This window comes from Plectrocnemia conspersa, unplaced genomic scaffold, assembly GCF_051122295.1.
Source record: "Plectrocnemia conspersa isolate PC_06_02 unplaced genomic scaffold, ASM5112229v1 ptg000001l, whole genome shotgun sequence".
In the NCBI taxonomy this organism is placed as follows: domain Eukaryota; kingdom Metazoa; phylum Arthropoda; class Insecta; order Trichoptera; family Polycentropodidae; genus Plectrocnemia; species Plectrocnemia conspersa.
The window spans coordinates 29,744,410-29,770,364 of NW_028277165.1; the positions used below are offsets into that span (position 1 = coordinate 29,744,410).

A 25,955-nucleotide genomic window follows, 5' to 3' on the forward strand; every position below is an offset into this window, starting at 1 on the left:
GCGCACTCTTTATGATGCCCTAGTCCGCAGAATACTAAAATTTGGCTACATTATATGGATTCCTAGCATAATAAGTACTTGAAAAAGTACAGCACAAATTTATTCGGTATTAATACAGGTACTATTCATTGCTGTTATCTAGTGTTTTAATTTTTAACGCGCAAAAGTGTTTATATAATTAAACATTTTTTGAAAATTACCTAATGACATAGTTTACAATATTTTAATGCTCGAGTTTTAAATGCGGCATTCGAATGACTGTAAGAGTTATTGATCGGATCCTCTATTCTTGCCTGCTTAGGCTAGGATCGAAGCACTTGTCAATTTTTCTTTCACAATAGCCGTCCGACTGTTTAACCTATTAACGCCTATGGGATTAATGATCATATCAAAACTACGTCTTCCTTAAAATTAAAATTATTCCAAACAGCGAATGTTCGAATGAGTAAACCATAACTTAATTCTAGAATGCTCAAAATATTTTTTAATTTTATTCAAGAGTTTCAATGTCTAGGTTTTATCATTAATCTTTACATTTTGACTAATTTTTTTAGAAATATTGGTTATAATTCATTGAATTGAAAAGATCAAAAGCAATGATAAAAAGCGTAGATGTAGCGAGCGACAAAGAAACTTAATGCAATATTCACGATGTTGGCACAGGGTTCGAAAAGAATTATTGAACCCTGTGATTCATTAGAATTATTTATTGTAAATAATAGTGAGACATACGAAAATTACTATAATGACATTAGTGCTATAAAGAAAAGAAAAAATAAGAAATGTAAAAGAATAATAAGAAGCTCGAGAAACCAAACACAGTCAAGAAAATAAAAAATGTAAAAACTGGTTAAAAATAATCTACGGCCAATCAATTTACTCAAAACATTTTTTACAAAAGATAAACATCCTAAAAGTATCTGTTTTTAAGAATCAACTAAATCAGAAACAAACTATGCATCGAGATGTTGATATTTTTTGTGAGCATTCATATGGTTGCTTTAGTGAAAAATGATGCATCCGAGCAAGTAATTGGAATAACTATCAGTCATTTTTGCACCACGCATACTTTAATTAATAACACGCATCCGCAGAGACATCGTACAGTGCGTACCGATAAAGTCGATTTGCCATCGTGCACAGCACTTGGAGCTGTGTCCATCCACTTTATGAAACATTTTGCAAAAAGATCTTAGATTACGAGCTTACAAGATCCAGCTTGTGCAAGAATTGAAGCCGTTTGACCATCATGTGCGTCATACGCTTGGTGAATGGACCGAAAATGAGATTGTTTTTGATCCTTGTTTTTACCAGAAAATTTGTTCAACGATAAGGCTCACATTTGATTGAATGGCTACGTGAACAAGCAAAATTTTTGCAATTGGAGTAAAGAAAATCTACAACTCATTATTGAGAATCCGTTACATTCACAAAAAGTGACTGTTTGGTGTACTTGGTGGGGCTGGAGGAATCATTAATCCATATTTTTTCAAAAATGATGCAAACCAGAATCGATTGAGAGCACTATAGATTAATGATTACTGATTTTTTCGTTGCTCAATTGAATGGCATTAATATGGAAGAGCGTTGGTTTTGACAAAATGGCACAATATGCCACAGAGCTCGCGCCATAATCAATTTATTGAAGAAAACATTTGATGAGCGCATAATTTCGCGTAATAGACCTGTGAATTGGTCTCCAAGATCGTGTGATTTAACACCTTGGGATTATTTTCTGCGGGGATATGTAAAGTCCCTAGTCTACGCCGGTAAACCAGAGACGCTATAAACTTAAAAGCCAACATTCGCCGCGTTATTGCCGATATTGCCGTAGCTGCTCGAAAAAGTGGTCGAAAATTGCACTTTATTCGAGCAAAGCGTGGCATCCATATGCACTAAATCATATTTAAACACTAATGGCATAAAATTATATTTCCGATAAATCCAATACTACGATTTTGATGTGTTTTTTAATGCCGCTGCCGGGGCTCGATCCCGCAACTTCAGAGTCACTAGTCTGAGACGTTACAGATTATTACGGATTATTCCGTCCTTAATGAAAGTTTATCGCGACATAATGTTTTCATCAAAATTGTAGGAATGCTGAATAAGATCAGAAAAAAAACAAATTATAACATTTTTCGGCATTAAAATGGTTAACGGAAATCCTTTTTCACAAAGAATTTTGAATATTTTTTTTTTATATTAAACGTAAATTTTAGCCATTCTGTATCATAAGTTTGCCATTCAATCCATTTCAGTATTGCAATATATATCGCAAGTGCAACAATGCACCTTGGTCCCGGGCGAGGAAATGGAGTTTCCCCGGTCTTGACCAATATCCTCCTATCCTGGCGACATTGTTGTTTTAGAAGTGCGGCCCGCGGACTATCTGCGGCCATAATTCACTGCGGCGTATAGTGAAGAGGGCCACCCCACGCATGTCGGGGTCCGGCAGATAGCAACGTTACACTTCCAACTGTCACAACTTGCCCGGGGCCCAATAATTTATAACAGTTTCGGTTTAACTTGGCGGCCGCAAAACGGTGTTTACTATTATATTTCGTTACTATTGCCACTCTAGAGTGTGTTTGTGTGTATGTGTGTACTTTTATCTAGTTGAAAGTGAAATTTAATTACGTACAGTTAACGTGAAAATTCTACACGTAGCTATGTTTTTTTTTATTATTATTATTGGATGCCTTTTTTATTAACTGCAGTCGTTGAAAAATGTATTAAACTCACAGTGAATTTATTTCAGTATATTATATATTTATTTTACACAAAAATATCAGAAAAACAAGACTTTTTGTATCAACTATAAACATTATACAAATATCATCATTATTAAAAAATATTTTTTTCATCTCGATTATATATTGAAATTGTCTATTCCTTAACAAAAATATATTTAATCATGATCTGATACATCAGATTCCTGGCTTGATAAAAAATATGCCTTTCCGGTTGATTTTTTGGTTCAAGCTCTCAAAATTGTTAACAATATACCTGTGCATAAATGATTTAATTGATTAATATTACCAATCAGACCATTTTGACTTGACAGGTTTCCCTAATGCATCATAATGGACGTTATACTAACAATAATAAACATTTAAAAATAGTTATGATGCACTGCTTATCTATTTTAATAGATAAGCACCATCGCTCATACATGATTCGAGCCGACTACATCCTTTTTATTTGGACCAAGAATCGACAAAATTAAAAAATGAGCGATAAATTCACACACTGTTAAATTCATAGAATGCAAAAAACCGAACACGTGCTTTCTTTACCTGAAACAATGACCCTTATTCGCAACAAAGACAAATGTTAGACAAAGATAAAAACAATGAATTATCTTATTGATAACAAGCTAATAAACAGATTGTATATTATAAAATATTATGCTAGACAAAATTAACCCAAAACGTTGATTACGACAAACAGATCTTGATTTAGTGGCATAAATTATTTTTTAAGTAGCTCTGTGACTGCTTTGACTGTGTTTCTAATCCATTATTTAGCATTTGGGTAAGTAACTATTTTTCTTAAAAGTGATTCAAACTTACGAATATTTGCCACAATTTATTATGTATACTAAAACTTACTTAAAAAAAAATTTAAGCTAATAATAATGGAATGCTTTGATAAGTCGTACCGTGTTTGTCCTTATTAAGGAAATATCATAAATATTTTAATTTCATTAATATGAACAATATTAAAGAGAGTAATCTGAACAATGGTTTTAAATAATTAAATTTTAATTAAACGTCTGTTTATTAAAATCTAAGGCAGATATTCCAGTTAATAACAATAAATATGGCATTTAATTAAATATTGCCTTTCAATGAAATTTTATTGAGTAAATATATTTATTGTTAATTTAAAATCATAATAAAATTCAAAGGTGCTTTAATTTTGCTTAACATATTATTAATTCACATATACATCTCTTATGTAAAATGTTTTAATCATTGTATACGTACATTGCACTATAAATATACATGCAAGATGTAGAGCACGAGGGCCGAGGGAGCTTTCAAGCTCTCACCGATGACTATAACCCGTTTTGGATCGTAAAAGCTAGGTCATACATTTATTATTAAAAGGAAATGTGAACGCCACTCTCTATCACAATCGATGTGTAAACTTCAGATAGAATCTAGTAAAAACTGTTATCGCAATAAATCAACCATAACATCAGCGATTTTCAACAAGCAAATGCAATATATTATTTTTTATAATAGCAATAAAAAGCGAAATAATTAGTGCATACACACTTAACCACATATTAACAGAATAAAACTATTTGTCTTAAGCCAGATTTATAAATGCACAACATTTTTTTTTATCAACCTTCTTACATTATTGATTAAAATAAATAATCATGTATGTTTTAAAGCTAAACTTTATATTTTATCAAGCTCATATTCATATTCTGTATTAATATATATACAGAATATATATTCCAGTTATTTACATTTTCCGGCAATCGTGTATTTTTATTTATGTCCCATCTTGGCGTAAATATGGTGGACGCCATGAAATTTAAATCATCTTATTGTAATGTAATTTTGACAGTGGTGGCCCGTGGGATGGGCGATTCTCGAAAATGTTATCCATATTGTTCGGGGATAATCCCGAATCTCAACTTTTCTCATTAAAATGAAGAACATAAGCCGTGTTTACACAGGCAGAACCCGAGTGGAATAATTTCTTGGGCCTCAGACTTCTGCAAAAATCGTTTAACACCCCTGTCCTTAGCATAACTCAAACCGTCTAATTATTGCGGAGACATACCGCTGATTGTTTGTCATTGAGCACATGTTCATAAAGTATGATAGCTAAAGTTAAATTATTTTACGTTAGCGGTATACTGGAGAAATAGCTTACTGATAAGATAGATCAACCATATGGTTTAATTTCTAGATGCAGGATTAAGATTGATCTTGAAAATTGTATTTAGCTACAAATTGGAAAAATATCACTATTGTTTTATTTGTTCGATAGCTAAACTTCACACCCTTTTATTTTTAATTTAAATTAATAAGGTTTATAATTTTTTTGTTATAACACGATCTAAAAATTATGTCAATATGGACATAAAATTAAATAAAAATACTTTTTTACGAAAAGTCAAAAAAATATATAGGTAATTGAATTGCAGCATATTTATTTTATATAATAATAGACAATGCGTCACCTTTTGGTAATCCAGTTATAAAGATTACTATAGCACAAATCAACCTTCATTTTCTGCTCATAAATTTGGATTATTCAGAGGCGCGAATATGTTTATTCTCAGAAGCAAGTTGTCGTTTCACTTCAAGCGGCTTCCATTCCCAATACACCATGACAATAAATAAGTTACAAGGATATTCACTCCATTTGACAGGAATTGACTTGATACGAATGCTTCTCTGATTGTCAATTAAATATCGCAATATTACGAGCGGAGCATCTTCATCCAAACTATCAATCTGTGCTGGAAGATGGAAGTGTAAAAGAGTGTATTATAATTAGAAACAAAACGCTGGGAAAGCTGTTTGATGTTTCTATATATTTTAATTCCTTATATTAATATACTTTCCAATAGGAAAAAAAGTATTTTTGCATAGCACACAGACAAATATTGCCTTGTTATAATGTAAATGATTACAAAGCGCAATATAACAACAATTATTTTTTTATATATAATATTATTTTTAATACGAGCTACACTGTATACATAAAAACAAAGACACAAATTCCGACGCTAACGCGTATTTTCCTTTTTTTTTAATTTTCGAGCACTCGAGGTTTTAGTTAGCTAACTTTCTGAGGGCGCGATGTGTATTTTTGCATAATTTATGCTACGCGACTAGCGCCGGGTTTCGCGAGGATACGCAAAAAACGACCGTATTTAAATTTTCTATTCTCTGTTTTGTAAAAAACGTTGGAGAAAAAATCGAGACGAAGAGCGAAATTATTCAATTAACGTGAGAAACGTGAATATTCGGCCTTTGCACACACAAAGAACAAAGAGTATTAAAAAAAGAATCGCAGGTTTTCGTCTGGGCGCGCCCGAACTGTTTCATAATTCAAAGGGTTAATATTATTTTAAAAGTTCAATCGAGAAAAAACGAGATAGGCCGGAAAGAAAAAAATACCGCCATTTTAATTCTGCCTTTGTACTTCCTTAAAATATATCTCGTTGGATATCTAAGAAGAACGTCTTTGAATAATAACAAAAAAAAAAGTACAATTAAACTCAAGAAAAAAAATTGTGTTAATTATAAAAAAAATATAGTTGTAACGGGATGTCGATTCTAGTCCTAAAGCAGTATGTTTTTTAATTGATTCAACTTATTAATTCTTAGTCATTAACAATAATAAATAAATATCAATATAAATAAATATTTTTGCTATAAATATAAGCTAAATAAAAAATGTTATATTATTAATAAAATGTCAAAAAATATTTAATTAACGCACGTTTTTATAATCACTGTAAAATATTATTAGAATTGCGAAAGAAACAATGTTAATATAATATAAATATATTTATGAATAATATATTGTACCTTTATAAATCCCTGATTTTAGAAAATATTTAATAAGCAATGTTTTCGTAAAACACACTCAACTACTTAACTTGACAAAGTAATTTTTAAATAATAAAATAGAAAAGGGTTATTGACGCTTGATACATGGAAACACAATTGTGGAAAATATAAAAAGTTTTAAGACCTTAATAGTGATTTTCATCATTTATATTACTATGCCCCATATAAAAAAAATCTGACACCTACCCTATTTAATATAATAATTTAGGCACATTTTTTATTAATAAAAATATGTTTACCTTTAAAAAATAAATATATAATAAACACTACCATGGTTATCATATACATTTTTTTATGGATGAACTGTCTATCAAATTGTGATGTTATTGATGAAGGTATAACTCACTGTTACATTTTCACCACAAAACATGATTGATATTTTTATTTAATAGTAGCTAATGCTGAAAATCTCGTTTCAGATAAATATGATGGTATGAATAGCAACGACACTTACATGTTAAAATTTGATCATAAAAGTCTCTCAAAAACTATTTACATTAATTCAATAAAAATTGAGCTATAGTTTTTTTTAATTATTTTTTGTTTAATGAAATATCACATGATTATTAAACTTTTATTTTCAAAAATTGTCAATGACAAATCCTGAACATGCAAACTTTGTGAAACCAAGATTACTTAAATAATATTTAAGTGCATAATAAATATTTTTGTTCCTTTTAATATAATTTCAGGTACAAAAGTCATTTTAAAGGATAAACGTGTCAATCATATTTTTAGTTTTTTTAATAATTTTTTTGATTATTGAATGCATTTGTGATCCTTAGATTAATATATTTAAGTCAGTAAATTGTTACTAAATAGGTAAGCTTATAAATAAATTTATTGTTCCTAAATAATTTTGCCTTCTCCTTATGATTTTTATTCAGACAATTCACAATTCCTTAATAAAGTAAATCACTATTGCTCTCAAATATCTGCACAAATTCTAAAACATTATCTACTGTGAATCTGCTTGTCTTAAAGTCAATCTCGGTTGATGATTAAAATTAGACTGAAATATTTTAGTTATATAAATAGCAAAAATCTAATAATAAATATTAAACCAAAGAAAATATTAAACCAAAATTACATAAATAATTTTTTTGGTAACCTTGTATTATTTTGATAAAAATGTGCAAAAAATAAATATATTTATGTAGATAGATCTTGCCGTTGTTACGGTCCTAAGACTAAATTTTTTGACTGAAGGAGCATATTAACAAAATAAACTTTTTTTAATGTTGGGGCCACTGATTAATTGTAAGATTAAGGCTTGTCGTAATTACCTGTTAAAAGCGCAATAAAACTAATTACTTATTCACAAAAACATGTAAGTGGATTAAAAGCACCAATGAAAAGTGCTGAAAATTTTGGTTAAACCTTCTAAATCCAGTGACTGTTTAATTATGACCGGTATGCATTATTATAAGAAAATGTAACCTGCAATAATAATATAGTCCAATTCCACTCCATAATATTACACATTAGTCTGACAGTCAAAAGTGAGAAATGTCAATGTATCTTCTCTATATTTTAAAGTTTATATAAGCGCATAACAATTCAATCAAGAAATCAGATATTTTCACCAAATTTTTTTCTGATTAGAAAGTCAGACAAATCGGACTTTGCTTGTCAAGTACTAAATAAGACAATCTTAAAAAACAGTAAAATCAGCTTTAAAGTCCGAAATTATGAGCTTAACTTAATCTCTCAAGACCACGTTTAGACTACGTAAAGAACAGCACTTATCTAAAATATTGCATAAGTCGTACATGAGCATTAAACGATTGTAAAAAATAATAATAATTTATTAATAATAACAACAGATTCTATAAGAAAAATAATTCGCACAATAATTTATAAAGGTCAGTAATATATGCTTGCTGGGTGTGGAGTACCTATTTTATTCTAACCATTAAATACCGTAAAAATGTCACTATTTAAAATAAAATAAAACAAAAATCTGCCAGTCAGTTTAAAATACATATTTTATTAATTATTAACTATAATAAAGCTAAACTTTTAATTCAATTTACTTGAGATCTGAGTTGAGTAAGCCATTAAATTTAAAATTAATATTAATTATTACCAAAAAATATTTCTTATAACATATAACTCACAGCTATAAAAAATGTCAATAAAGTATATAATTTGAGTAAAATTACTTTATTTATGATATAATATAACTTAGGATCGTACTAAATTTATTTGTAATAGGTAGTTTTGTGGCCTAATATATTGCAGAAAAAGAGTTTTTGTTAAAATAATTATTGAGGTAGACAAATTTATAAGTAAATAAAAGTATGATCTTCGATTAATATATATTATAAAATGTTCTACCTGAAAGTTATATCAAACATTATTTTTCTACAATACTCAATTTTTTTTTATAGTTTCTTAGTAACGTGATGATTTAAATATTATTTTAATAATTAAATATTATCACATTTATTAAATAATACAGTAATTTATTTAATATTACTAGATTATGGTTTAAAATCTTATGTCACTGAAAGAATTAAACTTAAAATAAACATCGCTTACATAATAAACACAGCTGAGAATTTTAATGTCACTCTATTAAAGAATTAATTAATTTGAGATAGCCCCTTTTTCAGACGCATGTAAAGCTATGCATATCTTATTATACCTTTCTGGAAGGAAAAGGCTTTGTTTGAATTTGTCTGACCCACTTTTATAAACTTGAATGATTTGCATGATAAACACTCGGCAGGGTCCGAAGAGAACCAAAATTACACATTAAGACCGCCTCGTAGCTTCACAAAAGTTTAACCGTAGATACACACGGTATTTCTTATATATAAAGACTTTAGATTTAAAAATAAATAAAATACAGAGAAAGTTGGAGAAATAAATTATCTCTTAATTCGACCACGTTCAATCCGGTGGAAACGGTTCAATTACTCTCCGGTCGCAGCTACGTGCCTCGGGGACTTGCGCTTTCTTTTTCTGGACACAAAAAGGAGTAAAAAGAGTCGAGATTGAAAAGGAAAACGTTGCTACATTGAAATTTAAAGAATTATCCCAGCGTTTGTCTTAATGACGGCCGAGAGAGCCTCCCATTAGTGCGGGCTCCCGAGTCTAACCCTTTGTGTCCTAATTTAAATTTATACGGATAGTTTCCCTGGGTGCTTAGGGCCGGCCCGTTTAAGCGAGGCCGTAATGTGCAATAAATATTTTGCGGCCACGCAGGTTTCAATACGGGATCAAATGAACAATGCCACATAGCTCAGGTTCTAAAGAGTGAATTTATTTTGCTGCCCTCTTCCCCTAAGCGCCAGGGAGTCGAGGGTAATTGGGGTTAAATAATCAATTAACGAGTCTTGTCAATATATTTAAATAATAATAAAATAAATGCAAAGAGATTGCAATTATACTAGACCAGATTTTAAGCCACCGAAATTATTTCAGATTTTAGTTTTGAAAATGTAAAATTCATGATTCACATACATTTTCATTCGGTCTTTATTTTGGTAACAACATACTAAGTTTTGGTCTATTTTTTGCTTAAAATTGTACTACAATAACAACGGAAATGAAACCTTTTTTTGTGTGAGTGGTAAATAGAGATTTCAATCTAAATGTTCCAATATATTCAGATAATTTTATTATTTTTATACTCGAATATTGTGTTAGGTATTTTAATTGTATTTAAAAAAATCTGATTCATTAAAAATGTTTGTAGCCAAAGTGTCAGGTAGTCATTATATATAGTTTGCTTGAACTTATCCATCTCAGGTAATTTTTAAATCTTATGATACTTATGTTTGATTGATATAATTGAAAGAATATTGAATTTTTAATTAAATGAAAATAATGCAACTAAGTATATAAGTATTTGCATGTTCATTAAACAAATATTATATGCAGTAAAATAGGTAAATCATATTCAGAAATATTCACAGTTTCAAAAATTATTCTCAATACTTGACTACGAAAGAGACCGTATCTTTGGCAAAAAGTATTATAAAGAAAAGTTATCAAAGTTTATTTTCTAAGGGTAGAATTTTAAATATTTCTCAGGATTTTGATCCTTTTGCTTTATAAGAAATTTATAAACTTTTAAATTGCAACTTAAAATGCAAAACACGATTTTATCTCTTATGAAGACCAAAAATCGTTAGTCAAAATAATATTGATATTTTCAAAATAATTTGAAAGTTCTGTTTAAAACGCACCTAAAATTAAGCCAACCATAACCACTACTAAGCGGGTGTATATAACAATAAAAACAATCAAAACAAAGTTAAGAACCAATTTTAAAATACAAAGCATATCTTGCTGTTTTTAAAACTATAATAAATTTTCAGATATTGCAATAGTATTTGTTAGTTATAAATATTGGTATTTAATTTATTATTTAAAAAATGATATTTCATATTTTTAACCTATTATTCGATCTATGAATATTATTTTTGATAGCAAATAATTGGATTCTCTAGTGAAATAGCAGTAAAAACAGATTCTGCTGCTTTTCCACTAGCGATTCAAAAGAGAAAGACAAGAGGTTAGTAACAGTGGAATGGGCGGAAACGATTCATCAAAACTTTTTGAAAGTGATTGAAGACGTACAATTTAGATATTCTATATGTTATAAAATAAAAAGTAGTTACATTTATTATGTTTTTATATTACTACATATTACTTCTATGTGTTTTTAAAAATGTTCTTTCTTGTATTTCTATTACCATTTATTGATTTATTTTACGACTAGCGTGTATTCTAATATATTTTGATTGATTTGTTATACCATACACTTGTCACGCAATTAAAAATATAGGAACAATATTTGTACACAAGAATATTTTTTGCATAAAATTAGATAAGCATTGTTATGTATTAATGTTTAATAACAATGTTGCAAAATGTTTAGTATAACAATAGTGAACCCATATTTAAGAAATGCACTTGTATGAAAAAAATTAACATAAAAAAGAATTGGAGGTAAAGATTCGTACTTTAATTTCTTATTAGAAAAATAAAATATGTATTATAATATAAAGTATATATGAGCCGTTGATTTTAAAAGTGGGGTAAGTCCATTTGGGTAAAAAAAAAGTTAGAGCTAATTTTCTTTAAAAATGATCTAAAAAATTCTGTTTTTAATTAATTCACAATCATATTTATAAATACCAGTGTAGGTTTTTACTAGTAATTCATTTTGATCATTGTTTTGAAAAGTGAGGCAAGTCCACTCAAAATAAAATAATTTTATTATGCGATTCACTCAATATGCAAATTAAAACGTCACGCAATATTGAAGAAAAACAAATCTGATGAAACAACATGATTTATTTAATAGATGCAGAACTATCTAGAAATGCATTACAATGAGATAAATTAGCTATTGATTTGAGGATAAATATTGATAAAATCAAATCTACATACGTTCGTAAAAGTATTTACTTCGAATACATATAAATGAAGACGTACGTGACGAAATATGATAAAGGAACATTGATTTAGGGATGCTACTTTGACTCTCCTAATAAAATGTACATTGTACAAAGTTCTAAGGAAACCAGTGCTCACTCACGGGTGTGTATTAGATATAAGACGTTTTTTAAAGAAACTGTCCCCATAATATAAGCCATGCTATATTTATGAATAAATAGCATTACGATTATTAAAATAGAACATTAAATTTACGCAATAAATGGCGTAATCCCATCTACTTATTCTCCTTGGCAAATGTTCAAAACAAAGTCGGATATCAAAACGAGTCTCGGGTGCAGGCAGTCGGGTTATTAACCCAAAACCCGTTAGTAAACTCGAGAAATTATATACAAAACGGCAAGACGAAAGTTTATCGGACAATACAGGACCCGCATCTTTGAATTAAGGGTTCATAACTTGCTTGTAACTAAATACTTTCGGCGACGGGGAGGGTTTTAAGGGTGGAGGGTGGTTTATGTCGACACACCCTCAATATATGTGCATATATGTGCGGAAGATAAAGTGTGCGCCTCTTGGAAGGAATGTGATTTCACTGAGAGGCGAGAAATCTTCAGACCACACTATAAAGATTAAGAGATTATATTATATAATAGAATTTCATAGGTAATTAAATTAAATTTATATATATTCTATATTGTTTTTAAATATAACGCATTATACATTTAACTCTTAAGAGTTAAATATATAAATAATATTAAATACATACATTATTGATATGTAGTACATAATAAAAAACAGTAATATTTTAAGTTGCTATTTTCTTTTAATAATGTTTAAAAAAACCATTGACTACTCTAATTAATTGCAGCACCTAAGCAGTCTATGTAAGGCTAGTGGTTCCTAGTTCATAATTTATATTAAAAATAAAGTGGTTCAAACCAGTAACTCACTTTGCATAAGCCTCTAAAAATGGTTACTTACTATTACTATTAACTAAAAAAAATATTTGCTATTTTGCTGAATAAATTTACTTATATTTATTTTATATAACGCGACTTGAAAAAACTACTACGGGAAGCTAAAGATGTTTTCAAGATTATTGATTTTGCTATTAAATTGGCTATTGATGTTACTCACAATGTGCTCATAACTTCTAGCAACTGTGTTCAACAAAAGTCTAACAGCAACAATCATAAACTACTTTATCGATTCATTATCGGTAGATAGCTGTATTAAATTTTTAATAAATTAATTACTTTTAAAATGCCTTTTGTTAAAAAAATATTTTGTAAGTTCTGATTCTTGCTTTTCAACCATACAATAATATAATATTTTATGTACAAATAAATATGCTTTTGTAATTAAAACTGGTTATACTGTAAATATAACATTGGTGTAAAGCTGTAATATCTTATAAAATAATTTGGTATGTATTTTTGTAGATGCATTTTTGAAAGCATTAACTTGAATTAAATTTTAAAGAATATTTTTTGTTATTTAATGTTTATGATATTATATATAAAAAATATACAACAATGCTACATATTAAATTAGTGATATAAAGCTCTATTTAAATGTAAAATCTTATTTTTTTTACCAACTTTTTACGGCATATATTTTACATAAATATTATCCATTTTAACATATATATACAAAAGTGTATGAAAAGCTTTTGTGTTAACCCAAAAGTTAAAAAAATGGCTTTGGTATGCAAATAAGCCATTTTTATTATTTGTGACCGTGAAATAGTAGCATAGATATTCTCTGCGTTGTTTCGAGCCTAATTAGTATACGGTGACTTTAATCTCTGGGTTCGTGCCCGATTCATTAAGCGCCATTAATTGAAATATCTCTGGGACAATTGAATTAGACCCAGCTAACCAGTGACAACTTACACGTGTATGAAGCATACAATATTCACACGCAAATTGTCAAAGTTTCCCAAGACTTGGGCGGACTATGGTATACACGTACTTTGAGTCCAGTTATGTGTTTATATTTAAATATAGAGCAGAGCCTTTATGAAGTAATGGTAAGTACTCTCTCGCATTTAATTAATATATAACAGAAAAGCTCAGAAGACTTACTTCAAATAAAATATTAAATAAACTTCAATCAATTACAACTGAAAAGAAAGGTTTATATCGAGCATTAAATGCATCCTTTGATACAAAAGTTTCAGTGGATCGAATATTTTAATTTAATATCTAGTTGAGTTTTGGTCGTTCTGATGGCTCGGAGTCTCCTCCGGCTGGGCGAACTTTTAAATTAGGTTTGCAAATTATTTAATGAAATATACCGGAGTCTGACGTTGAAGAGGCCATTGTTCGCGGCGAGATTTCCTTTTTTCCCGAGGCCTGGAAAAAGAGGTCGTCCCTGTCAAAAGTCAAACAAAAAGAGACAAAAACATCGAAGGGAGAGTCGGTTGTTCGTCAGTGTTTTCTTTAGAGCATCAGACTTCCCTTTTTTACATTCAATTATGCCTTGTTTGTATGATTCGATTGTGAAGTCGAGCGGACAAAGACTCGATTTCGAATTCCTTTTGTACTCTAATATCCATTGACGTATTCGAAGGAAATGGAATTGCTGAGGTGTAATGGCCAATTCGCGAAGGAACGATAATAATTGAAGTAAGAAGGAAAATTAACAATTTAAATTTACGATTAAATAAATTAGATGCGGTGACAAATCGCAAAAATAGTAGAGTACATTAATCATTTAAAACCAGTTTAATATTTATTGAATCCTTTTTTTCAGAATATTTTTATTATATGTAGTTCTCGAATATAATAGTGGGAGACTTTAACTTAATCTTCGATCCATCATACTATTCTTATTACACCATTAATCCGTTAATCTTTGAGCTATCCAAAGCTTAAGAAAAGATTTTTCTTACCATAAAATAAAAGTAATAAAACAAGCTATTCTTTAAAAAGTGTCAGCACATATTACTCGACGTCTAAGTGGTACTTTTTTTGAAAGCTGTTAATTTATAAGAAGACTTTTCTATATATTTTTTTTATATAAATTCAGAATTGTATCTGGTCATTTAGGAACTTCTCAGCGCAATGGTTGCCATTTAAATGTAATCAAATCTTATCGATGCGGTATTAATAGTGGTGCTCTGTACAAATAATGAGATATGGCGTCGAAGTTACAAAATGGTCCCGCGGTGCCCGTCACCGCCCTATCGAAAAGGTCACGTTTCGTGATAATACATCACCGGGGTTTGTCAGCGGCCGTCCCGGGACTCCATATCGGCATCCCGGAACGGCAGCTCGCCTCCGTTTCGAAGGGTTAAATCGTCGAGATAAATTCCTAAGTCTCTATATAGTGAGTGAAAAAAGTGTCAAAGTCAGCTGTTAGCGATTGAAACCATCTTGCCCGGCACTAAATTTGTAACTGATGGAGGTCTTTTTAAATAGAACGGTAGCCAAAAAACTATATAAAATACTGATGCGTAAAAATATTTTTATAGAACGTAAAATAAACAATACTGTTTAGAATTTTTATGATGCAATATAATATGATGCTTAGTAAATATGGAAATAATTTCAAGTATGGGTTTGAGCTATTCATAAAAAATTGATTTTTAATTGAGACTGCTTAATATTTTACTTTAATACATGTTAAAAAAAACTATGTCAAGCAAATCGTTAATTTTTTAATTTTAATACTGTACCGAAGCAAAAAGTTGAGCGTCCGGTATTTACCACACTCGCTAGCTGCGGTACCTCATGACAGTGAGGTACAGACAGCTAGTTTATTTAAATTGAAATAATACAATCGTGACATAATATATTATTTAAGTGCGTTACGTTAATTAAAAGTTAGCAATTTATTGTATTATTATCATGCACAAAAAAATCATAAAACATTTATATTAAATAATATGAATTGGCCCAGCTCCTCGTAACTGACATTAAATATATTAATGTGCAAGGTCAGCGTATCAACTCTTAACTGTCCAGATCTTAAAATGACTATAACTGCCCATTAAGTCCTCGTGGACTCAACATTATGGTAATATAATAATAGTCGTAGTACAGTTATCTTTTATTTATTTTGACTGCAACATTATTATTTTAATCATCGAAAACACCGCTTTACTTTAGATGAGAGTTTCCTTCGTTAACATGTGTTTTTCATGAATTGTTTTGAAAGGAGAACATTTTCTTAGAAAAAGAGTGTTAAATCACTACCCGAAACTTGTTTTTTATTAATTGAAAATTACAAAAGTAGTTTTTTCACTCGATTGCAAAAATGAAAGGACGCGATGGAAATGACTGATAATTTGACAAAAAGGTGGTACATTTAAGAAACAAACTTATTTTTATACTAGTAACATTTTTACTTGTACAAAATTGTTCAAACATTATTTTTGTAAATTTATCATTATTATTAATTTATAAAAAAAATAATTTAATAATATTTTCATACATAAAAATATACTAATTTTTCAAAGATATTAAAAAAGCCATATTAAAATTGAAATACCGCTCTAAAAGTCCTGCCGTTATCACGGCCCTTAAACCAATTATAACATCTTTAACAGTGCGTAAACTAAAATATTTTTTTTACATGTTAAAAAACACTATTTTTTCTAAGCTGTATCTAAAACAATTCTCGAAAAACATTTTTAATTTATTTTATAATATTAATAAAGCAAGAATCTTGTCAGTATTGTCGTTATCAAGGCTTTAAGCGAAATTATTAGTGGATCATGTTTAATGGCACACTACAATTATATAAATTGTACCAATTGTGCCATATGCTCACCTATAACTCTATTTTTTCTAAGCTATATATTACAGTACATATTTTTATAGCACATGATAACATAAAAATATTACCGTGGCCACACTAACTTACTTATCTTAAGTTAAGGATTTTATAATACAATATTAAAACAAAATGTCACAGCACATATTACTTTGAAGGAAAACAAACTAAAGTACCAGATCTTTTGCTAATAATATTTTATATATATTAGATTGCTTTAGTATTCGGATCATAGAACTTTAAAATATTTAAACTAATGAACTAAAATTAGCACTTAATAGTGTTTTTTCTTTTACTCGAATTGTATTTTCTTCTATTCGTTCTTTAAGACAGGTAATGTTTAATTGTACTTAATTTTTTTGTGTAACAAATAACATTTTTATAGTGAAATATAAATATAATAACAAAGCTAGACTGCAGTACGAATCCTTAGAATCACATCAACGCGCATACCCAGAGAAACACTTATTAAATCTGCTGGTACAGAGATATCTAACATAATCCAGTAATTTTAGTATCACTAAAACCATACTGCTTATGTATATTTAAAAACAAGAGAAGTGTGTAATAGACGTTTATACAATATAAACGTAACTATATACAACCATAAATTTAATCCCGTTTAAAGTTGGAGAATCATTTTATATTTAAAATAAAATAAACTTACTTTGCTTAAAGTGGTGGGATGGGGGTACAGATTGACCAGGCAGCTCTCTCTCATAAGTCTGTAGTCCCATCTGGTCTCCAAGTGTGGCATTTCCATAGTGTCACAAATCGACTGGACATGGCTGGCGGCGTGGGCGCTTTGCGGGCCAAAAATGGCCGCCACTCCGCTGCGAAGTAGGTGACACACTGAAATAAAATATTATAAAGCGTTATAGCAAATGCAGAGACTATTTTAACTTTTAAATTCATATTAATAATACAATTAACATAGATTCGCCAATTAAATTATATTAAATATATGCACTTTATCAAATTTTTCACGTGACTCGTTTAAAATATTTTTTTAAATGGACTAAAAAAAATACTTATTTATTTATTTACATGGATGTAAGCATTGTAAACATTAAAAAGAATATTATTATAATTAAAATATTTATTATATAGATAAAAAAATAATTGCCATGGTATTTGCGAGTGGTACTCAGATTATTTTTTGGTTTTTTATTACTAATTAATTAAAATAAACATACTAATACCAATTCCAGTAATATCAGTTATAACAGTATTGATTTTTTTATCTCACGGTAAAATTGCTTCCATTCATTATTCATCAAACTTTGATGGCCTTTTTTCAAGTTTTGCTAAACAAGCTACGTACAACTATACTTTTGTATATTTATAGATTATATAAATAAGCATTTATTTATTTAAAGATCTGAAATAAATCAATCGTTATATAACCTAAAATAAATTTTCAATACATTATAAAAAAATGTTGTATTAATTTTTTTATAGTATCAGTATGGTAGTATAATATAATAAGTTAAACAACAAAACTGCGCACTCACCGTGTATCGGCAAATAAAATGCGATAAGCATTCTCATAGCAACTACATAAATTTGTCATAGTTTGGATACTTCTTTGGAATTTTTCCAACAGTGTACGTAATTCAATCCGACGGGCGACTTTTCAGTCCTGATCTCTGATATTTTTTTACTCCTTTACACAATATAACTTTTTCGGAACGGAAAGAGCGGCGCCAGATTATTAATTTAAAAACTCACCCCTTCATCTCGAAACGTAGTTCAATAGGGGTTTTTCATTATCGCCCTCTAACCATGGCCAAACCCTTTCCATGACTCTCAGCGCCGAACAAGACAGGAAATCCACTCAACCTACCTAGGATGGTGATTCGGCACATTCGAATAGGCGTAAAAATAACCTTCCGTAGCCTTTTTACCTTTCGCAAAAAACGTTTATATATAAAATGAATAGATTTTTCAAGAGAAGTAATAACACTCACAAATAAAAACAAAACAATAGAATTTAATTTTTTTTTTAAATAAATCATATATTTAAAATGACAAAGGAATTTGTATTATTCAAATTATTTATAAATAAAAATGCAATTAAATCATTTGAATTTTTTTAGTTAAATATTTTCCGATACAGATTGAATATTTAAAATAAGATAAATTGATACAGTAAACATTAAACTCAAGATCTAAAACAAATTATTATTAATAAAAAAGCCGTTTGTAATAAATAACTAGCAATACGGATATGATGCGTATGCGCGTTTCAAAAATTTAACTGCAGTTGCGTGGCACACAACCACTAGGCCGCAGCGGGCCAAGCAAACTAGCAACATGTTAATTCTCTTGCCACTTTTCAAACGATACAATATCAATAAAAAAAGCCAGTTGTCTGTGAATATTATGATACATTGTTTCATGATCGACTTTTTTAAAAATATTTTTTGATTTTAAGTTTAAGCAATACCAATGCCTTTAAAAGACATCAAGTCTATTCTTGGCAAAGAAACTTTCGTGCATTTGAGTTTTCGCCGAATTTTCAAAAATTACGCCTCGCAGCACAGAAGCATATTTCCGCGATAAAGGAAGCCGGTAATGACTATAACAGTGCTAGCCTGCGAATGTGGAACTTTACGAGTGCACCTTCAGCATCACGAAAGGAGATGCACCCATTAGATGCGACCGAGAAAATTAGGGACGTAGAATGGACCCATTCAACGCGCGCAGACTAGTTTTCGCACACAACGGCACTAAAACTGAAAGTTTCCTCATTTCCGGTCGGCCTGCTGGCAGCACGTAGACATTTTAATCTGAGCATTCATAGCATCATTTAATATTTTACTTCCTTATCGTTTATTAGTGTCGCAATTTAATATATAATATCACTGAGCACATTTGTACTTCCTAATTCAATTAAATCACTGCACAAAGAATTTTCTCAGATGGCACTGTCAAAGAAAGCATAGCATAGCTTTTTATTTTTCATTTCAATGAAACAACACAAACCCTGAAGCTTCTATTGGACAATATTCCTTATATTTAATCTTTTATTGTCTGTAAATCCTGAAGAATGTACATTATTATTTTCATTATATTCACGTGACTAACAATTTTAACTGATAATTTTATTAGAATGTGTATATGTTTTCATTAAGATATTAATACTGCTTATATTTTAATGTATTAAAGTTAATTATAAAATTGTCTTTATATTTATTGTGAACTTTGAATATACCCTAGAGTGTTTTGTGAAAGCAAACAGTCGGCCGTTGAGCAATCAGCTTTCGGTCACGCTTCTCTAGCAGTAGCATCTCTAAGGAATCTATATGATGTTTTTCTTTCTCTAACCTAACCAAAGGTCGCAATAAATGTTGTTTATCTACAGGGTAGCCGGCAGCGTATATAAAATTTATTCTTGATAAAAATAAAATGACACAACTGACACCGTTAGAAATCAAAACACCGCCAACTACATTAAATATATTTTATTATTTTTATACATATATAGTATATACATATGTACATATATTATACATGTTTTAATGGCTCGCATAGGTCCAGTTCTATTACTGGATTCACTGTATCGGACACAGATGTTATCACATCAGATTACACATTATCGCTCTCCGAGCACCACCCAACCCTTCTTACAACCACCCGCCGCGAATAAGACAGAAAATCCACTCCGCCCACGTAGAATGGTGATTCGGCACATTCGAAAGGGAATAAAAGAACATCCTCCTTGGCATTAGCGGATCGTTTCCTTCTTTTTCCTCCCTCTTTCCTCTCGGCGCGCCTTCACAAAAGAATTTGAGCGATTCTCGAATTGGAGATCGTCCCGCCTCGGGAGAGATTTCATAGTGCTTTTTAAAAATTTAATCCGGGAAATTCTCCCTTGTTCCCTATTTCGCATGGTTTTTCCTCTTCCTCGAAAGGGTAGCACGAGTTTTTCGACATTTCTCGTCAATAATGGAATCCGCGATCACGGTGAATGATAAGGCGGCGAAAAGCGCTTTGTTCCGATTCAATTTTCAACGGCTCTTTTTCATTTAATTATTTTCAGGGCTTAATTAATAACACGTATGCTATTTTTACATTCATATTAAAGCGTAAAAAAGTGCGAAACAATTAAAATAATTAATTAAATAATATGTTGAGTCACATGGTGATAAAATACACATAAAAAATATAAATAAAATAATCTTTAAGTACAAGAAAATCGTCTATATAGTATATATATAATAAACAGGATATCTAAAAATCTATTATTTAGTTAATATTTTTAGATGATTTTAATAATTAATAATAATTTAAATGTGTGCTCCACCTTACATTAACTGTGACATTCTTGTTAGTATAAAAATAAAAAATAGTATTTATTTGTATTAAATTATAATCACGGATTTTCATTGCAATAAAAAAGTCATATGATTTTTTTGAGTTCTTAGAATTTTTATATTTTAAATATTCTCGTAGTTTTTTTGCATGTTATAATTAATGACAGGCATAGTTACAGCTTCTTGTTTATAAATAAATAATATAACTTAACCAAGTATATATAAGCAAAATCCATTTAGAGAAAATAAATTATTCGGCATCTAAAAATCATTAAATTTCAGTACGACTTTTTTTATATTATACACACTATTGTGCAATATTGTAAAAAAAAAAGCATAAATTATTTTTATAGTATAAATTACTATAATTAATTAACCTTTTTATATAATAGAAAATGTTTAATTTACAGCATTAACAGTAATCAATGTAATAAAACCGTTGTAAAAATGGTTAGATTCTCATTTATGTGGCAATTTGCATTTTATTAGGTGCATTTGAGCGCATCGTCGTTTAATGCGAGAATTTTCACGGCGATTTTCCGACCACAAAGCGAAAGAGGAAATTCCACGTGATGCTCAATAGGATAATTCCTGGGATTCGTGCCGATTCAATACGCTTAGCTCGGATAATTGCCGTCAATATTATTTGATTATATAGTACAAGTGCTTGTCCTATTATTTATCCAGAAATTAATTCTATCGGAGTCTTTATTAAGCAAAAAACTGATTATCAATAATATTCATTCGTGTTACGACCAAATATTTACGTTACAAATATGTAATTGATGTTAAAATATTCGATATTTTCGACATGTCTTTTAGCTCGGAGGCCAATCCGGCGTTCAAGATTTAATGTCGGATTTTTTTTTGCATTTACGACAACGATGGCATTTGATTGACGTCCATTTGCCCGTCAGTCTATTGCGGCGCTAAAATAAATATTTATTAAAAGGCGAAAAAATATCCAGTGGAAAATAAAAAAAAAATAGGAGCAAATATAAGAAAAAAATGGAGATCAGATTCGATATTGAATTTGTGGTTTATGGTAGCTATACTTTTTGATATACATTGCCAAGGATTTTTGAATCAATAATAAATTTAGTTCAGAGTTTATTTATGGAATATACAACTTCCTTAAATACTTAAATGTATTATTGATGTATTGAATTAATCATTTATACTTTAGAATCAATAATAAAAGACATACAGATATAAAAAAAAATATTACCATTTTAATTTGCGATTTATTTGAACACAATAATTTGAAGCAACATTTTTACAAAGTATATGTTTATTAATTTTTTGTAAAAATATTGTTTTAAATATTATAAAACATAAACTTGCAATTGAAACTGATTCCGTTTTATTATTATTTACTTATTTATTTTATTTGACATTTAAAAGCCAGGTTTGGCATTTTAGTTAAATATTTGTTTCTTAACAAATAAACCTTAATAAGATGATTTAAGTATATATTATGATGAAATATAATAGTTTCGAGGTTTAAAATATATTTTTTTTTATGTTTTAATTTATAATAAATTATGTTTTTAATTTATAACCATTCAGATTTGATGTATCTCTAAAGTTCATTTTAAGTTAGCATTTTATTAAAATATGGTATTTTTTTTAAAGATTTGTATATATATTTAAAATTATTTGATATATAATAAATCCAAACAACACATATGTGTCACAAAATCAAACATTTATACATATAAACGCAAACAATAATTACAATTTATAGCACAACGATAACATAAAACCGAAATTTGTATTTTTTTGAGTTTTTTTAATAGCCATTTTTTATTTTTTATTTATTTTTTATATAGATTACTATTGTTTAAAAGGGCAATACTTATTGAATATTGATATAAAAATCACATATACTATATTTTATAAATTATTGATTGCGCAATTAATTTTAAATATTTTGTCAACAAAAATGTTGAAAAGCTATAAATAAAGTTGTATTTAAAAAATCATTTGAGAACAGTAATAAAATTATATGCGTTTAAATTATTTAGCGTAAATGTTTATTTAAGTTAAAATACATTTTTTTTTAACATACACCGGTCAATATTTTTGTAGAACAAATATTTGCTATAAATTTTGTTTTGAACTCTAGGTGATATTTTAATCTTATGGTTGATTTGGCTTAAGCTTTTCTGATAGCAACCTTGAGGCTAAGCTTAAGTGGTATATCTAATAATAAGTAGAAAGTCAGCTAGTATTTTTTTGACAATGTTTTAGCTTGTATATTTTAGATTTTTGGCAAAAATCTAGAAAAAAAAATATTTTTATTAAAAATAAATTTATACGAATATTTTATATTTTTTTACAACCCTAAAATTGTAAAGACAAACTAGTTTTGCTCCTCAAAATTTACAGTTATATTAAAATTAGTTATAAAGGAACAGATATTTTCGATTAATAGTTCGAAAACATTGTTTGACAATAAAAGTTTTATGATCGACTCTAGGAATAACGATAGCAAATATTTGTTTTTGACTTTCTTGAACATTTGCCGGTCAGCTAAAATCAGAAATGCAAGGATTCATTTGTCAGATAACTAAAACAAGAAGCATTTTTTTTTATGTAAATGCTATAAATCATATGATAAAATGCTGTCTTTTGTTATAAAATACGAGAAAAATATAATGTTATGGAAAGTGGCGTGCTATATTATGTTATATAAAAATAATAATATACCCAGAACATTAGATATAGAATTTTCTTCTGTTTTCAGCTTGTCGGAAAATTATATATAGTAATAGTATTAAGTGCTTAGTCTCTTACACTATCACATTCTACAATTTAATATAAGTTACTTTAATATGTCGGATATTTACTTTTTAAAAAAGTAAATATCAGTATTTGTTCGATCTAAAAGCAAATAATAATATCACCATTCGATATCTTTGGTTTTGTGTATATACACGTCTTGGGAACAAAGAGGTATGAGAGGGTTGACCGTAGAGAGAAAGAAAGGATTGTTTTTCACCTGGGTCCTCGCTGCAAAGGTTTTATTGCAAAGCCGTTATCTCACTACATGTACCGAGAAAAATCTCAAGAACTGCAAAATAACCTAAAAAAACCCTTCGGTTTTATTCGAAGTTTTGTTCGTATTTTTTTGTGACACGGCAAATAAGACTATGATTAGCATTCCTTGTTATGCAAATTTAACGATAAAAGAGTGGAAAAGGGATTATGCTTAAGCTCGCCGATAATATCTGGGTATGAAAAAATAATGCAAAAATCTCCGTTGATAAAGAGAGCCTTGTATAACTTGTGCGCGGCGGTCACGCTTAGCAAAATTGTACCTTTTATATTATAATATATGCAGTACATATCATATATTCATGTATTTAATTTGGAAGATTGTGATAAACATTTTAGATGTTTATATAAAAAATTCATATCTATTATTTTATAAAGAATACAAAAAATAGGATCTTTCAACGTACTGATATCAAGCAAAAGCCTTATTAATTAAAACATATTACCCAAGAGCTTCTACCGATGTGTAACATAAATTATATATTTGGGCTTAATTCGAATCGAACTAAATCAATAACCCAAATATGACAAGATAGTGATTAATCGACAGGCAAATATTCGACGTACGCCAAATACCATCGCCTCACGACAGATTACGTAGCTTCATAAGTACGATACGTTAAATTTATAATATACATGTATGTATATATGTTTAATATTGTAGGCACACACATATTATATTATACAATGTATGGATTCTGCTCTTTGCACGTCTAACGAGTTTGTTCAATCATGTGTTAACTTGCGCTAACCAAAGGAAAATTTCAATAAAGTTAATACGACCACGTGCAAAGTGTAATATCGTGGTTTGATTTTTGGTTTAAACACGCGAAGTTATAGTGTCTCGTTTGATTACATCGCGAAGTCGCGATGTAAGATAATATCTTAGAAGATAAATAAATAAATATTTATCTTCTCTAAGATGATAAATATTTTACATTAAAGCCGCGAATGCGAACTTATATATGTAAATTATAATCAAAACATGAATAATATCTAGTATAAAAAAGCAATAAAAAACACACACACACAGAATAAAACATACTATAGTTACCAGGAAAAAATAGTTGAATTCAAGTCTAAGAACATTAAAATAAATATAATTTAAAAATAAAGAACTCTACTACTCAATCTTAGATTTTATCTTTAATAACTATATGAACATTTTCATTATTATTTAAGTAATAATTGTTCATCAGGTTTTTAATAATATAATACAAGATATTTTGTAATCTGTACTTAATCAATTATTTATTTTGAATCCTCTGTATTAATTTGACAGAATAAACTCTTTGACTCAAAGAGAGGCGCTGTCAGGACGCCCCCGTTGACGTCGGCGTACCAGCGCACCTCTAGTACACTAACGCCAGCTAAGCAGAGAATATCAAAGTCAGTGTGTAGCGTTAAAACTAAATCACTGAACTGATCGCTAAGAAGGTTAACAACTCCTCGACCGACAAGTTGTATAATGAATAATTGTAATGAGCTAATTTATACACATTTAATAATTTGTTAGTATATACTTGGAAGTGAGTCAATTTATTGTATTTTTTCATATTTATTTTTGTTATTATGTAATTACAATAATTTCTTAAAAAATCAATGATTCTCAACGTATTTTTAATATCATTAATTTACCTAACATATTTTTTTTACATATATTATTCGGCTTTTGTGCTATTTTTTATATCAATTCAGAGACTCCCAATATTTTTTATAAAACTATTACAAAATATTTTTTGTTTTGTTCATATATTTCGCACTC

The 25,955-nt window shown here is 28.9% G+C and overlaps 1 protein-coding gene across 5 annotated transcripts in view; it reads right to left on the reverse strand.

Moving 5' to 3' along the window:
• KaiR1D (Kainate-type ionotropic glutamate receptor subunit 1D) overlaps positions 1 to 25,955 on the reverse strand; it is a 368,488-nt gene that overhangs the window by 81,346 nt on the left and 261,187 nt on the right. For all 5 annotated transcript variants that reach the window (XM_088201720.1, XM_088201693.1, XM_088201729.1 and 2 more), the window contains one exon: positions 17,479 to 17,663. In XM_088201720.1, the coding sequence (XP_088057846.1) occupies positions 17,479 to 17,663 (185 nt within the window). The remainder of the gene's footprint in view (positions 1 to 17,478; positions 17,664 to 25,955) is intronic.